Here is a 13,964-nt window from a genome sequence, read left to right on the forward strand (position 1 = left end):
CATTCCTTCTCAATCTTTATATGGAAAACAGGAAGAAAGGAAGGCTCACCTGAGCTGGAAGGTTATGGCCAGAAAAATAACGTTCATCGTTGTTTTTTTTTGTTTGTTTTTTTTAATAGATGACCTCACGATGTAATTTTCTTCACCCGCTTCACGGCAAGTAAAGCCTCGCCGTGGCAACTTTCAAAAGCTCATCATACGCAGGGCAGGAGGATTGGGAAAGCTCAGCCTCAGCTTTTTGCCCTCCTCAGACATTTTCCTGCTTTCCAGCAGAGCACTGGCCCCTGGATCAGACAATGTTAATGAAATAACATCATCCTCCAGCGGCTCACTCTCGTTAAATTAAGAATGCAAAAGAGTTCAATACTAATATATAATGAGAACCTTTGATTTAATCACCAAAACACAACAGTATGATCTTCTTTCAATTTAGTACTTTTAACAATCAGTTCATTCGAGAGCATCCATAATTACTGAAGAATGATTGACCTCCTGTAACACGCACAGGTGTGATTTCTTACCTGTCTGTCAATAGAGATTTAATGTGTGATATTCCATTAAAACTCGCCTAACGAGTCCAGATACATCCAATCAAGGGTGTAGGTTAGATTTTGGCATTGGTGGGGACATAACAGCAGATAACAGATATTTAATTGTTCGATTAAAATTATTGCTAGGAACAATTTAGTAGGTGCTGGATATTGGTAGGGACATGTCATAGCATCTCTACTCAATTCTACACTTTTGCACCCATGAATAATGAAGATACAATGTCCAGATGGTGAAGGTTACTTTGGAAATGTGACAGGTAACAGATTCACTGATTACTGTCATACTTTCAAAACCCTTCATCACTTGAATTAAGAGTATAATAATTGAATTTTAAAGCACAGCCATGTCTGACTTTAGCACCACTTTTTACTTTCAGATCATTCTGAGGTTAAATACAGATTTAAAATCATAACAGTTTAATAGCTATGATACTGTTTTTGAAATCAAATATTGCTATAAAATGGGGGGGGGGGCAGTTCATCTGGAAAAAATAAAGCATATACATAAACCCAAATTGGAAATAAAACAGTTATTGAATAAACATGTGTCCTAAACGCCTGAAACATTGCTGTCTCATATGTTAGAGTGGTCACTGCAATTTATGAAAGTACTCAATTAAATATCTGTGTGAAAATATTCAGATGCAACCCCCTTTGCAATCGTTAACATTTTCATAAGTAATTGTAATTTAGTTACACATTTTCTCTCAGTAACTGTAACAGATTAGAGTTACATTTGTAATTAAATTGTGTAATTCCATTACATATAACTAGTTACTCCCCAACACTGATGCTACATTCTCACAGACTAAATATATGAAAGACGTGGCTTACATAAAGAGTAACTCAAAAATAATACATCGAACCTGGAATTATAAAGAATTTCAAATGGCATTTTCCCATCGGTTTACATGAGTGGTGGAGATATTCTCTCTCTCTCTCTCTCTCTCTCTCTCACACACACACACACACACACACACACACTGAGTCTGTACTAACCGCAGCTCTCCTCTGTTCGCCAGGATTCCTCTGCTTCTCCTCTTCATCAAGTCTTGTGCTTCTCCTAAACTGGATTATGAGACGTGATGATCGGGTCCAGGATAAGCACCAGATCCCAATCCCTCTCTCTCTCACACACACACACACACACACACACACACACACTGAGTCTGTACTAACCGCAGCTCTCCTCTGTTCGCCAGGATTCCTCTGCTTCTCCTCTTCATCAAGTCTTGTGCTTCTCCTAAACTGGATTATGAGACGTGATGATCGGGTCCAGGATAAGCACCAGATCCCAATCCTCTGCTCATCTCATGGGATGTGAGATCTGGATAATCAGGAATTCCTTTGATTGACTCGAACAGGATTCAGTGCGATGGGAAAGAGTGAGTCAGAGAGTCCGGCTGAGAGAAGGAGAATTTAACTGCATTAGAGAGAAACTACTCCGAGGTGAGCATTTCATGATAGAGCTTCATCCTAACAGCAAACTGGATATCGGAGTCGATGAAGAGATTAAAACTAATTCATAGAAAATGTGTGACAAAAACAAAAACAATCAAAATAATTGGTTTAGCTGCATGCCATGTGAGCATTAACTAACATCATGTGTTGTTAAATTATAAGAATCCAGATCGTTCTTTGATTGATATCGAAACTAGTCCTGGAACACGAGTCAATATTCTGCTCTATATTGTTTGGTTTAATTAACATTAATATGAATATAATAGTGTTTATGCAGAAGGCGCACTAGCCATTAAATATTTTAATATCCTGTACTCTTTAATAAATTATAGGCCTGACATAAAGATGTCTAACAAGTCTAGATTTACAGTCTGCAGTGGAGTCCAAAAGTATAAATAATGATTCTATTTTGCATATTATGTGCATATCTTCAGTACAAATTCTAAGCAAAAAAGGAGCTTGAGCATGAATGTGAGAATGTCTGTATTTGGCTTCTCTTTTGCTTTGATAAACAAAACCTGAAGATCTCGTCACCTATCAATAGCAGAGAATCGTAAAGATTTCTGGTAACACCTTACATGAAACGTTTATATATCATTATGCACCTTACAATGCATTGTATGATAATTGTAACCACAGTTCTAATATATTATAATACACTATTCCTTCAGAAAGCATAATGCATTAAAACACACAACAACCAATTTCAGCTAATCAATCAGCAAAACTGCATTTTATTATTTTTATTTATACATAAAGGCGTCAAGTGAAGCGTTACCATATTTTGTATTTTACATCAGTGTTTCATAACCTTTTAAAATGTACCTTTACGCATCATGCTTTTATCCAAGTGACTGCATTGCATTCAGTCTATAATGCATTCCCTGGGAATCGAACCAATGACCTTTGTGTACTGTTTAAGCTGCAAGAATGTTAAAAATCCTAAATTCCTATACAGTGATGTTGGTTTCATTTGCAGTCGGCAGGAAGGTTTAGCGTGTGTCATTTATGCTGTTCACCTGATTAACAAACTAAACTTTGACCTTCAGATTAAGTCTTCAAACCCCACCGAGACTCTTCGGGCTTCTCGTTTCACACGTGGAGAGTTTGTTAATGAACGTGTTAATGATCACAGACTGCATGGGTTTGCGTTACACACTATTGATTCTATCAGGACGTGTTGTTCTGTGCTGATCCGCGTCGGATCTCAGTGTGTGTGCGATGCTGAACTGAATTCCTGGAGCTGAAGGAACGCTTGTTTGGCAGGAACCTGCTGTTCAAACTCAGATTAGGGCTTTAGTTGAATATGTGTGGTGTTTGTCAGCTGGAGCTCCTGATGGCGAGGACAGAGACACACAAAGACACTTGGGACAGCTCTTCTCTGCAATCGGCTCTGATCTGACGCTGACTGACGGCGTGTCTTTTAAGGGCAAATGCATCCCTCAAATACACTTTAAAATCTGTTTGAAATGTAATTCACTGTATCAGTTTTCTAAATGCATGTTTTTGATCTTACTGTGAACGATTCATCTGTGCATGTTTCATTTTGCATTTTTATTTTTTTTTGACCTGGTAATGTTTAATCTGAATGTCATAACTGGATATCCTCTCTTGTAACATATGCTGAACTTCTCCAATCACTTGTCATGTCAAAATACAGAAGAAAATATCTGCTGCTGCTTCAATTTCAATGCAACTTTAATACTCAAAATGGTTTGTTCAACTAACTATGAGCCATAACAGAAATGCTTAACTAATTATGCAATGTAATCCGAAATATGATAATTACTAATATTAATTACTAACCCTATTATCACAACTTTAATATCACTAACTATGAGCAATAATAACAGTGATGCTTAAATTAGCAAACACATACATTTTGTTTATCTAGGATGACTAAAAATTTGTTCATGTTGGGACACAAATGTGGAATATTCCTCAGATTAAACTAAATCAACGTGTTTTAGTGTTAGGTTCCGTTTCTGTGGAAGCCCATTGTAAATCATAATTATGACAAAAAAAGATAATAATTTTGACAAAACAAAAATTATCACATGAATTATGAGATTAAAAAGCTGAAATCATGAGATAAAATTCATAACTATGACAATAAAAAACAATTAAAAAAAATCATAATTTTGAGATAAAAATAAAAAGTTGTAATTGTGACATAATTAGTCATAATTATGATATTAAAAAGTCAAAATTATGAGATAGTCATAATTATGACATTACAAATCATTATGAGATAAAGTCATAATTATGAGATTAAATAGTCAAAATTATGAGATAAAAAGTCAATTATGACATTAAAATTTTTAATTATGACAATAAGTCATTAATTATGAGATAATTAAAAGTTATAGTTGTGACATACTAAGTCATAATTATGGAATAAAAGGTCTAAATTATGAGATAAAAAGTCACAATTATAACATTCTAAATCATAATTATGACATAAAAAGATCATAATTTTGACAAAACAAAAACGATCACATGAATTATGAGATTAAAAATATGAAATTATGAGATAAAAAGTCAAATATGACATTAAAAAAACAATTACAAAACATTTTGAGATAAAAATAAAAAAGTTGTAATTGTGACATAATTAGTCATAATTATGATATTAAAAAGTCAAAATTATGAGATAAAGTCATAATTATGACATTACAAATCATTATGAGATAAAGTCATAATTATGAGATTAAATAGTCAAAATTCTGAGATAAAAAGTCAATGACATTAAAAATTGAAATGATGACAATAAGTCATTTATTATGAGATAATTAAGTTACAGTTGTGACATACTAAGTCATAATTATGGAATAAAAGGTCTAAATTATGAGATAAAAAGTCACAATTACAACATTCTAAATCATAATTATGAGATTGACTAGTCGAAATGACTAAAATACTGCAATGCATATGCATTTTGGTTTAGATGTGTATGCACACCACATTGAGTATATTATATAAATGATGTTGTCATATCAGTGTATTTTACACTGCTGTTGTTCAGTTTTACCTCGTTCAGATGCTGTTTTTGTGTCTTCACGCAGGTGCAGATCAGAGCGGTGTGATGTCTGATAACACGTCACTGCCGTCTGTGTCTAACGCGTCTCTCCCGCCGCTGCTGACGGACTGGACGGCGCCCTCCTTCACTCCCGCGGCTCAGGCCCGCGTCTCAGCCACCATGGTGCTCTTCCTGTTCGCCGCTGTCAGTAACCTGGCGCTCCTCATCAGTGTGTCGCGCGGTCGGCGTCTGGCGTCTCACCTGCGTCCTCTTATCATCAGCCTGGCGTCGGCCGACCTGATGATGACCTTCATTGTGATGCCGCTGGACATGGTGTGGAACGTGACGGTGCAGTGGTACGCCGGAAACGGGCTCTGTAAGCTACTGTGCTTCCTGAAGCTCTTCGCCATGCAAACCTCCGCCTTCATCCTGGTGGTCATCAGTCTGGACCGGCATCACGCCATCCTGTGGCCGCTGGACTCGCTCAACGCCCATCACAGGAACAGGAGGATGCTACTGCTGGCCTGGAGCCTCAGCGCACTGATCGCATCGCCACAGGTCACACACACACACACGCTCACAAACACACTCATATACGCACCCTCACTTACACACTCTCACTCACTAACTCACTAACTCACACACTCATTCACGCTCACTCACTAACTCACTCTCGCTCACTCACTAACTCACACACACTCACTCACTAACTCACACACGCTCACTCACTAACTCACTCTCACTCACTAACTCACACGCTCATTCACGCTCACACACTAACTCACTCTCACTCCTCACTCTCACTAACTCACACACTCATTCACACTCACACACCAACTCACTCTTGCTCACTCACTCACACACACACTCTCACTCACGCTCATACTCTCACTCACACACTTGTTCACTCACACACTCTCTCACACTCGCTCAAGCTCACACACTCTCACTCACACACTCACACGCTCATTCACGCTCACTCACTAACTCACACACTCATTCACGCTCACTCACTAACTCACTCTCACTAACTCACAAACTCATTCACGCTCACAAACCAACTCACTCTTGCTCACTCACACACACACTCACTCACGCTCACACACTCTCACTCACACACTCTCACACTCACTCAAGCTCACACACTCATTCAAGCTCACACACTCACTCACTCTCACTCACACTCTCTCACACTCACTCAAGCTCACACACTCACACTCACTCATTCAAGCTCACACATTGACTCACGCTAACTCTCACTAACACACGCTCTCACACACTCAGTCAAACTCACACACACACACACACACTCACTCACTCACTCATTCAAGCTCACACACTCACACACACACTCACTCACTCATTCAAGCTCACACACTCACTCACGCTAACTCACAAGCTCTCACTCATGCTCACTCACTGACTCACAATCACTCGCTCACACACTCACTCACTCAGACACACTCACTTATACACTAATTCAAACACATACACACTCACATGCACTAGAAACTCTGGATTCACAAATGTGAATGAGGAATTATGTAATGAAATATGCACTAATTTGCATGAATTTACTGCAAATAAATCTGAACATTGGATAAATCCAGGCTTTTCCAGAGGGGATTCTGGATTTCTCTTTTCATCACTCCATAAAAAAAAATACTGTCAACAGACAGAAAACAAACACATTTTAAACATGTTTTTAGGAATAAAATGTTGTATAAATCAGTGTGACTGAAATATGAACAAACAGTCAGAATATAGAGAGGAATAAAACTGTAAAGTTTGGTGTTTGTAAGATAAAAAAAAAACTCTTTAAAGATTGGAATCTACAGATGCAAATAAATAAAGGGCAATAAAATAAACACTTCAATGTGTATTTTGGATGTTTTCCTTCCACTAGTCTGGAAGAAGACATGTTATGGAGTAAAATAGCACATAATTGACCAATGCATGAATACTCGCTGGTTCTAAACACAAATCTTACTCTTGTAGCTGTTCATCTTCCGGACGGTCAAAGCGGAGAGTGTGGACTTCACTCAGTGTGTCACACACGGGAGTTTCCGCGAGCGCTGGCATGAGACTGCGTACAACATGTTTCATTTCGTGACGCTGTACGTGATTCCGCTGCTGGTCATGAGCTGCTGTTACACCTGCATCCTCATCGAGATCAACAGACAGCTGCACAAGAGCAAAGGTACAGCGACCCGCGGCCCTGCAGAGTCTCACAGCCTCTTACACTCGACTGTAATGGCAAATAATCGCTTCTAAAGAAAATATGACTTGCACGTCATCTAAAAGCTTTTACCATAGCGTAACATTTTGTTTATTTGGGATGAGTAAAGTTTTCTTCATGTCGCAACACACATGTGGAGTAAACCACCAAAATAAAAAAATTAAAGTAACAATATTTAACGTCAGGTGTAGTTTCTAAAAGTATAAATTATGAGATTTAAAAATCAATTGAGGTAAAAGTATAAATTGAGATATAAAGTCATAACTATGAGATAAATGTCTAAATGGGATACAATAAGTCATAATTATGAGATAAAAAGTTGGAATTATGAGACAATCGAAATTATGAGATAAAGGGTCATAATTATGACATAAAAAGTATGTCAACTATAATTATGAGATAAAAGGTCAAAATGAGGTAAAAAGTATCAATAAGATTTTAAAACAAATCATAATTATGAGGTAAACATAAATTTTGAGATAAAGTCATGAGATTAAAAAGTCATGACTATGAGATAAATGTCTAAGTGATACAATAAGTCATAATTATGAGAAAGTCAGAGTTATGAGATAATCGAAATAATGAGAAAGAGTCAATTATGACATAAATCAAAAGTATGACAATTATGAGATAAAATTTTATAATTGAGATAAAAATCTTAATTATGAGATAAAAAGTAAATTAAAAGGTAAAAACTGAAAATTATGACATACTAAACCATAATTAAGATACAAAGTAAAATCTAAAAATATAAATTATGAGATGAGTCATAATTATGACAAGTCAAAAAGTATGACACGCAAAATCATTATTATGAGATCAAATTCATAAATATGAGGTTGAAAAAAAAAAACAATTATGAGATAAAAAGTCATAAAACATTGAAATGATGAGAAATGTTTTGCTCATAATTATGACTTTTTAATCTCAATTTCGTTATCTCATAATTACTTTTTTTGTCTTATGTGGCAAGATATGATGCCATGAGTGAAACAATAACCTGCTGGACTGACACTGATATACAAGAGAAAACTGTTAATAATTCATCATCATAAAGGCAACAGTACATTTACAATACCCATAATGCAAAGTTACATAAGCAGTTAGTAATCCTTATGTCCGGTACATTTGCTCAATTCCTTTGAATTGGCAGGTGTGGAAAAGAGTTGATTTTAGCCGCTGAAGATACCTATAATGCCCCTCTCAGGTTTAGCGGCTCCATTAGGCGCTCAATAACACACAGTCACATGTCTACAGTAACAGCAGTCAGTGGATTACTGTAATATCGCAGCAGTGTCGGATCAGCGCAGCTTCTATTTTCCTCCCTCTGAAGCCCCGAGAGCTTTGCTCAGATCTGACTCTACGGTCACTTGATTCCTGCCAAGGGCAACAAACAAGGTCAGATATTCATGAGGGTTTGCTAGATGTTTTTATAGGCTTAGAGACATCACAAAAATATCACCACCCTGCCCTTCTCACATATTTATGAGTTACATTTTATTTTTATTTTCTTATTATGCATATTTACTTTTTTATTTTAACAACATTTGTGTGTGTGTGTATGTGTGTTGGTATATAGAATAAAGTTTATTATTAAATGATAGAGTTTAATGACGAGGATTTGGGCAGTTAATATGTTTTAAAATTAATTTTGATTGTAGGCCAATCATATATTTTAAAATAACTTTTTTTAGGAATTGTGCCATCTTCACCTACATAAGCATTTAAAAACATTGCAGGTTCATGTGTCATTTGTTTTATACATTTAATTTAATTTTTTGGATGTTAAATTGTTTTTAGCAGATGAATATGAAGAGCATTGTTAATCAGACTAAAATCATAAAGAACATTTTGAACTTGAATTAAAATAAATATGAACTGAAATAAAATATGGAAAAACTTTTTATTTTAAACTTTTTTTTTTTTATTTAATAAATGTTTGATTGGTTTAAGTTCAGTGTTAATTTTGTCAACGAAGACGACAACGAAAAATATTTGTTAACGAACATTTTTTCTGTGACTAAGACAAGACGTTGACGAACTAAAACTAATATCTGATGATAAAAACTATGACGAAATTTATGCCGCGTCTTCGTTAACAAGACGAGACGAGACTATAATGTTATTTGAGGACTACCGGAATTCAAAATACATCCTATAGCAGGGTTCCTCAAATCTTGATCCAACCCTGATCAAACTCTCCTACCTGTGATTTTCTAATGATCCTGAAGACACTGATTAGCTTGCTCAGGTGTGCTTGATTAGGGTTAGAGCTAAACTCTGCAGGAAAGTGGATCTCGTGGGACAGATTTGAGGATCCCTGTCCTATAGGCTACTGTCTTGTCCTTTAAAAATGTGTGTCCCTGTCATTGGATTGCAATCAGATAAGGGACGTTTGCATATCTAGTCTCAGCTCCCAGGAGTCACAATTCGTTGTCGATTAACTTAAAGCCGGGCTCACACTACAGGATTGAAAGACTAGCCCAATCACTGTGTTGCTTACACTATGCAACAAGATTTGTTCTCATCTGTCGTGGTCTTGTCATAGCTGCGCGCATACTACACAACACAACGCTAACAAGGTGCGCACACTACAAAATATTCAGTGAAGAGGCGTTCCCGACCATCAGCGAAAATACGTTTTCTCACATAAATTCTCGCGAGAAATTTCAGTGATTATAGGCCATTTCTTCAAGCATGGACGATCAACTGGCCCTTCAGTTGGTCTGTAGTTATTTTATCAGAAAGAAAGAAGAAACCACGACATAAGAGAATATGGCTTGGAAGACGTGGACTGTCAGTAATGCAGAAAGAGTTGGAGGTAATTAAACAGTACAATGAAACGTGGTATTATATACACAAAATATAGCCTATGCATTTGTTACATTTATTTCTAGTTAGTTGATTTGATAAATTTTTGGCTTTTCATGTCTGTTCATAAAGATGCATGATAAGAGTATTTATACCATCTGCACTGTGATTGGCTGGATTAGCTCCACCTTGTCATTGTGTCGCTCACATTACGAGATCGCGTGGCGATAATATCAAACCGGTTTGAAAATATCGTAGCGTCTGTGATAGATCGAGACAGGTTCGGATCACGTTGCTGACCTGTGCTCTCTCTCGCGCACGCTCCACTTCTTCAGTTCTCATATACAGCGCGCGATCAGTTCTCAGCTCAGATACACACACAGCAGTCCAAATGTCTATCGTGTAGAGTATCTCACTAAATACAGTCGGTTATGGATTAAGTGAACGTAAACAGGTGGGTGAAAACTGAACGCGTGTCAGTATTACATGCATGCTTTCCATCTTAAAGGGACAGCGTTCCTAATTAAGTACCTATTCGTGTCATTAATGTTAAATAAATATGTTAAGTAAACCTACTGTATCTGAAAAATGAATTTAATTTGTATCTCTTTCGTATTTGTCTTATTATGCTTCTTTTTCAAAATTATATATATTATATATATCATATATGACCAACTATAATTTTTATAAGTTGCTCCCTTTTCACTTACTGTTAAAGGGATAGTTCATCCAAAAATTATAATTGTCAACATTTATTCAAGTTTTTCCAAATTCAATCCTTGATTCAAATTTCTCATAAGCTTAACTGATTTTGTCTAAAGAGAAAAGAATTAATGACTAATGACTAAATGACTTTATTAATGAATTAATGACTAAAAGTTGACAAAAATGCAATGACTTTTCGTCGACTAAATCTATGAAAGACTCAAATTACTAAAATGTGACTAAGACTGTTAAGCATTTTTGCCTCAAGATTAAGACTAAATAAAAAATGCCTGTCAAAATTAACTGTTTAAGTTGATGAACTAAAATAACTAAAACTAAAAATGAAAAAATAAAAGAAACCATATAGTCATATTAAAAAAAACAATCAAAATGACAAAAACAGAATGGCTCATTTCAGATTTTCATTCATGCATTTGGCAGATGTTTTATCTGACTTGTATTGCATTCAAGCTATGTTTGATCAGTTTTAGTTTTAGCCTTCCTGTAACTCAAACTGAAGAGCATAATGCTTGCAACGCCAAGGTTATGGGTTTCATTCCCCTGTAAAGCATGAACTGATTAAATGTGTACCTTGAATGCAATGTAAGTTGCTTTAGTTAAAAGCATCTGTCCAATGCATAAATGTAAATCAGTTCATGCATTCCCTGGGAATCGAACCCATGACCTTAATGTTGCGAACGCAACGCTCTTCTGTTTGAGGAACAGCTCTGATGCCATGCTGATGCCGTGTTTGTGTCTGCAGCGGGCGAGTCTCTGAGACGCAGTGGCACAGACATGATCCCGAAGGCCCGGATGAAGACGCTGAAGATGACCATCATCATCGTCCTGTCGTTCGTGGTCTGCTGGACACCCTACTATCTGCTGGGCATCTGGTACTGGTTCCAGCCGGAGATGCTGAAGGTCACGCCCGAGTACATCCATCACCTGCTCTTCGTGTTCGGGAACCTGAACACCTGCTGCGACCCGGTGATCTACGGCCTCTACACGCCCTCGTTCCGCGCCGATCTCGCCTGCTGCTGCCACTGCCGGACCCCCGCAGACTCGCCGTGCTCTCTGGACCGGCTCTCGGCCCGACACGGAGAACACGAGTCTGACCCGGCCAGCGTGAAGAGCGCATAAACCACGTCTCAATCCTCACGACTCCAGTTCACGACGGGTTTGACGGAGCATCTGCATCAGAACACGCTTCAGACTCTCAGCCGCTGGAGAGCCCAGGTTAAAAAAGTACACTTCCATAATGTACTTAAAGTGCTCTATTTTCACGCACTATTTTATACTTAATATACTAAAAGTCCGTGCGTTTACATGCACCCTCTTAATGCGATTATAATGAGCTTTTGACAATTATTGCGATTAAACTATACCTCATGTAAACGCAATACTTCGATCTAAATAATGCGATTAAGCTCATAATCGCAGCAAGCACAATTGTATTAACATAGGTGGCGTACACCAATTTTAATCGAAATATACAAACACCGTATTGGCACTCTGACGCTCATCCAGAAACGGCGAGTAGAACACGACGGCAGCGTAGACAAACTAATTGCCATCACATTTCTATGGCACTGAAAAAGCATGGAATACAACCATACAAACGTGTTTTGCATTAGATGTAAATAAATTAAAACAGTGGCCAGTAACACACCTGCTCTTTCCGAGTCCATCATTTGTGCTGTGCAGTGGGGTAATGTGAATAATGGCAGTAAAAAATAACCACAATTCTTAGCGAATAATAAGACTAATGGAAATTGCATGTAAACGTATGATTGATTCTTTAGTACTTCTTAAGATCAAGTAAACGTACTCAACTGTGCTATTTTGGGACACCATGAATATCTATCTATCTCTGAATTGATATTTACAGCTTATGTGATTGGCTGTAAATATGATTAAATTCAGAGATAGTATGGTAAAAGTGCATTTTAGTTCATGGTGTCCCAAAATATCACAGTTGAGTTCACTTGGATGATCTTAAGTTTATCTTGAGAAGTACTAAAGAATCGTTTTTAGTATATTAAGTACAAAATTAGTGCGTGATTGATAGAGCACTTTAAGTACATTATAGAAATGTACTCTTTTTTTTATTTAACCTGGGAGCCGCGGGGTTCATGCACAACTAATGAAAGGAGCTCAGAGCAGATTTACCCAGAAGCCTCTGCAGTTTTAGAATAACTTCACAGATTTCACAGCGTGGCTTTTGTTATTAAAGCAGCTGGACGCACTGAAACGTCTGTATGTTTACGCTGTGTGTGTTTGCATGCAGAGTGACTGTTATTGTTTGCATAAAACTTTGTTTAGGCATTTTTTGCATAAAAATCTTGACTGGCATTGAATCTGGTCCACTTTAAAGCACATTCTGACCCAAAATCGCCAACACAGACACTGCAAAAGGTGCTTCTCTGTCAGTATTTTTGTCTTGTTTTCCAGCACAAACATCTAACATTCTTAAATCAAGATATATTTACTGGAGGTGCAAAATGACTTGAGATAAGACGTCTTGTTTAATGATGAAATGAATTAAATTTATGATTAAAACAAGAACAAATATCTGCTAATGGGGTCAGAAAAATCAACTTCATTCAAAGGGAAAACAAGTTGATATTTCTTAAATTTCTCATTAAACAAGACTTAATATCTCATGTCATTTAGCATTTCCAATGAATGTATTCTGATTTAAGATATCTGTACTGGAAAACAAAACAAAATGACTGATATACACATAATGGTGCAGAAGCATTGATCCTGTGCAGAGTTAGTGCAAAATGTGACTTGCTCAGAATTTCTGCCCATGCAAAAGTAATAAATTCTAATTATTTCACAGAGAATAACTCAAACACTGTTTCTAGTTTAGTAGTCAGCTTAAGCTCAATGCTGCTTCACAAAAGATCTCAATATGCAGTTTTATGCATTTGGCAGATGCTTTTATCCAAAGTGACTAATGTTGCATTCAATGTATACATTTGATCAGTTCTTCCTTTTCTGTGAATTGAACCCATGCTGCACCACAAACTGTCAGAAATAGCAGCTGTTAATACAGCCAATTAAACACAGTCAACCTGCTCGTCCTGACCCTGCCTTCTGTTCTTAGACCCATACACTCACACACACTCTTACACACACACACACACACACACACACACACTCTTACACACAC

At 37.0% G+C, this 13,964-nt stretch overlaps 1 protein-coding gene across 3 annotated transcripts; it reads left to right on the top strand.

Moving 5' to 3' along the window:
- Positions 1 to 1,775: 1,775 nt before the first annotated feature.
- On the top strand, positions 1,776 to 12,017 carry gnrhr3 (gonadotropin releasing hormone receptor 3). 3 transcript variants are annotated; one of them, XM_016466864.1, is made up of 4 exons: positions 1,776 to 2,000; positions 5,078 to 5,589; positions 7,030 to 7,231; positions 11,550 to 12,017. In XM_016466864.1, the coding sequence occupies exons 2-4, from the start codon at positions 5,098 to 5,100 to the stop codon at positions 11,924 to 11,926; spliced, it is 1,071 nt and encodes a 356-aa protein (XP_016322350.1). In that variant the 5' UTR covers positions 1,776 to 2,000; positions 5,078 to 5,097; the 3' UTR covers positions 11,927 to 12,017. The 3 variants fall into 3 exon arrangements, with proteins under 3 accessions (XP_016322350.1, XP_016322351.1, XP_016322349.1); XM_016466865.1 differs by lacking the exon at positions 1,776 to 2,000 and adding an exon at positions 3,430 to 3,483; XM_016466863.1 differs by lacking the exon at positions 1,776 to 2,000 and having other exon boundaries at positions 5,049 to 5,589.
- The last annotated feature ends 1,947 nt before the right edge of the window (positions 12,018 to 13,964 follow it).

The sequence above is a fragment of the Sinocyclocheilus anshuiensis genome, unplaced genomic scaffold (assembly GCF_001515605.1).
Source record: "Sinocyclocheilus anshuiensis isolate Anshui unplaced genomic scaffold, SAMN03320099.WGS_v1.1 scaffold480, whole genome shotgun sequence".
NCBI classification, from domain to species: Eukaryota; Metazoa; Chordata; class Actinopteri; order Cypriniformes; family Cyprinidae; genus Sinocyclocheilus; species Sinocyclocheilus anshuiensis.

Bases quoted from the DNA above. Each gene is read 5' to 3' on its own strand.
- gnrhr3 (XM_016466863.1), top strand. From the start codon at position 5,053: ATGCTGTTTTTGTGTCTTCACGCAGGTGCAGATCAGAGCGGTGTGATG. The intron at 5,590-7,029 runs GTCACACACACA...TTACTCTTGTAG, and splicing joins CACTGATCGCATCGCCACAG to CTGTTCATCTTCCGGACGGT. The intron at 7,232-11,549 runs GTACAGCGACCC...TTGTGTCTGCAG, and splicing joins ACAGCTGCACAAGAGCAAAG to CGGGCGAGTCTCTGAGACGC.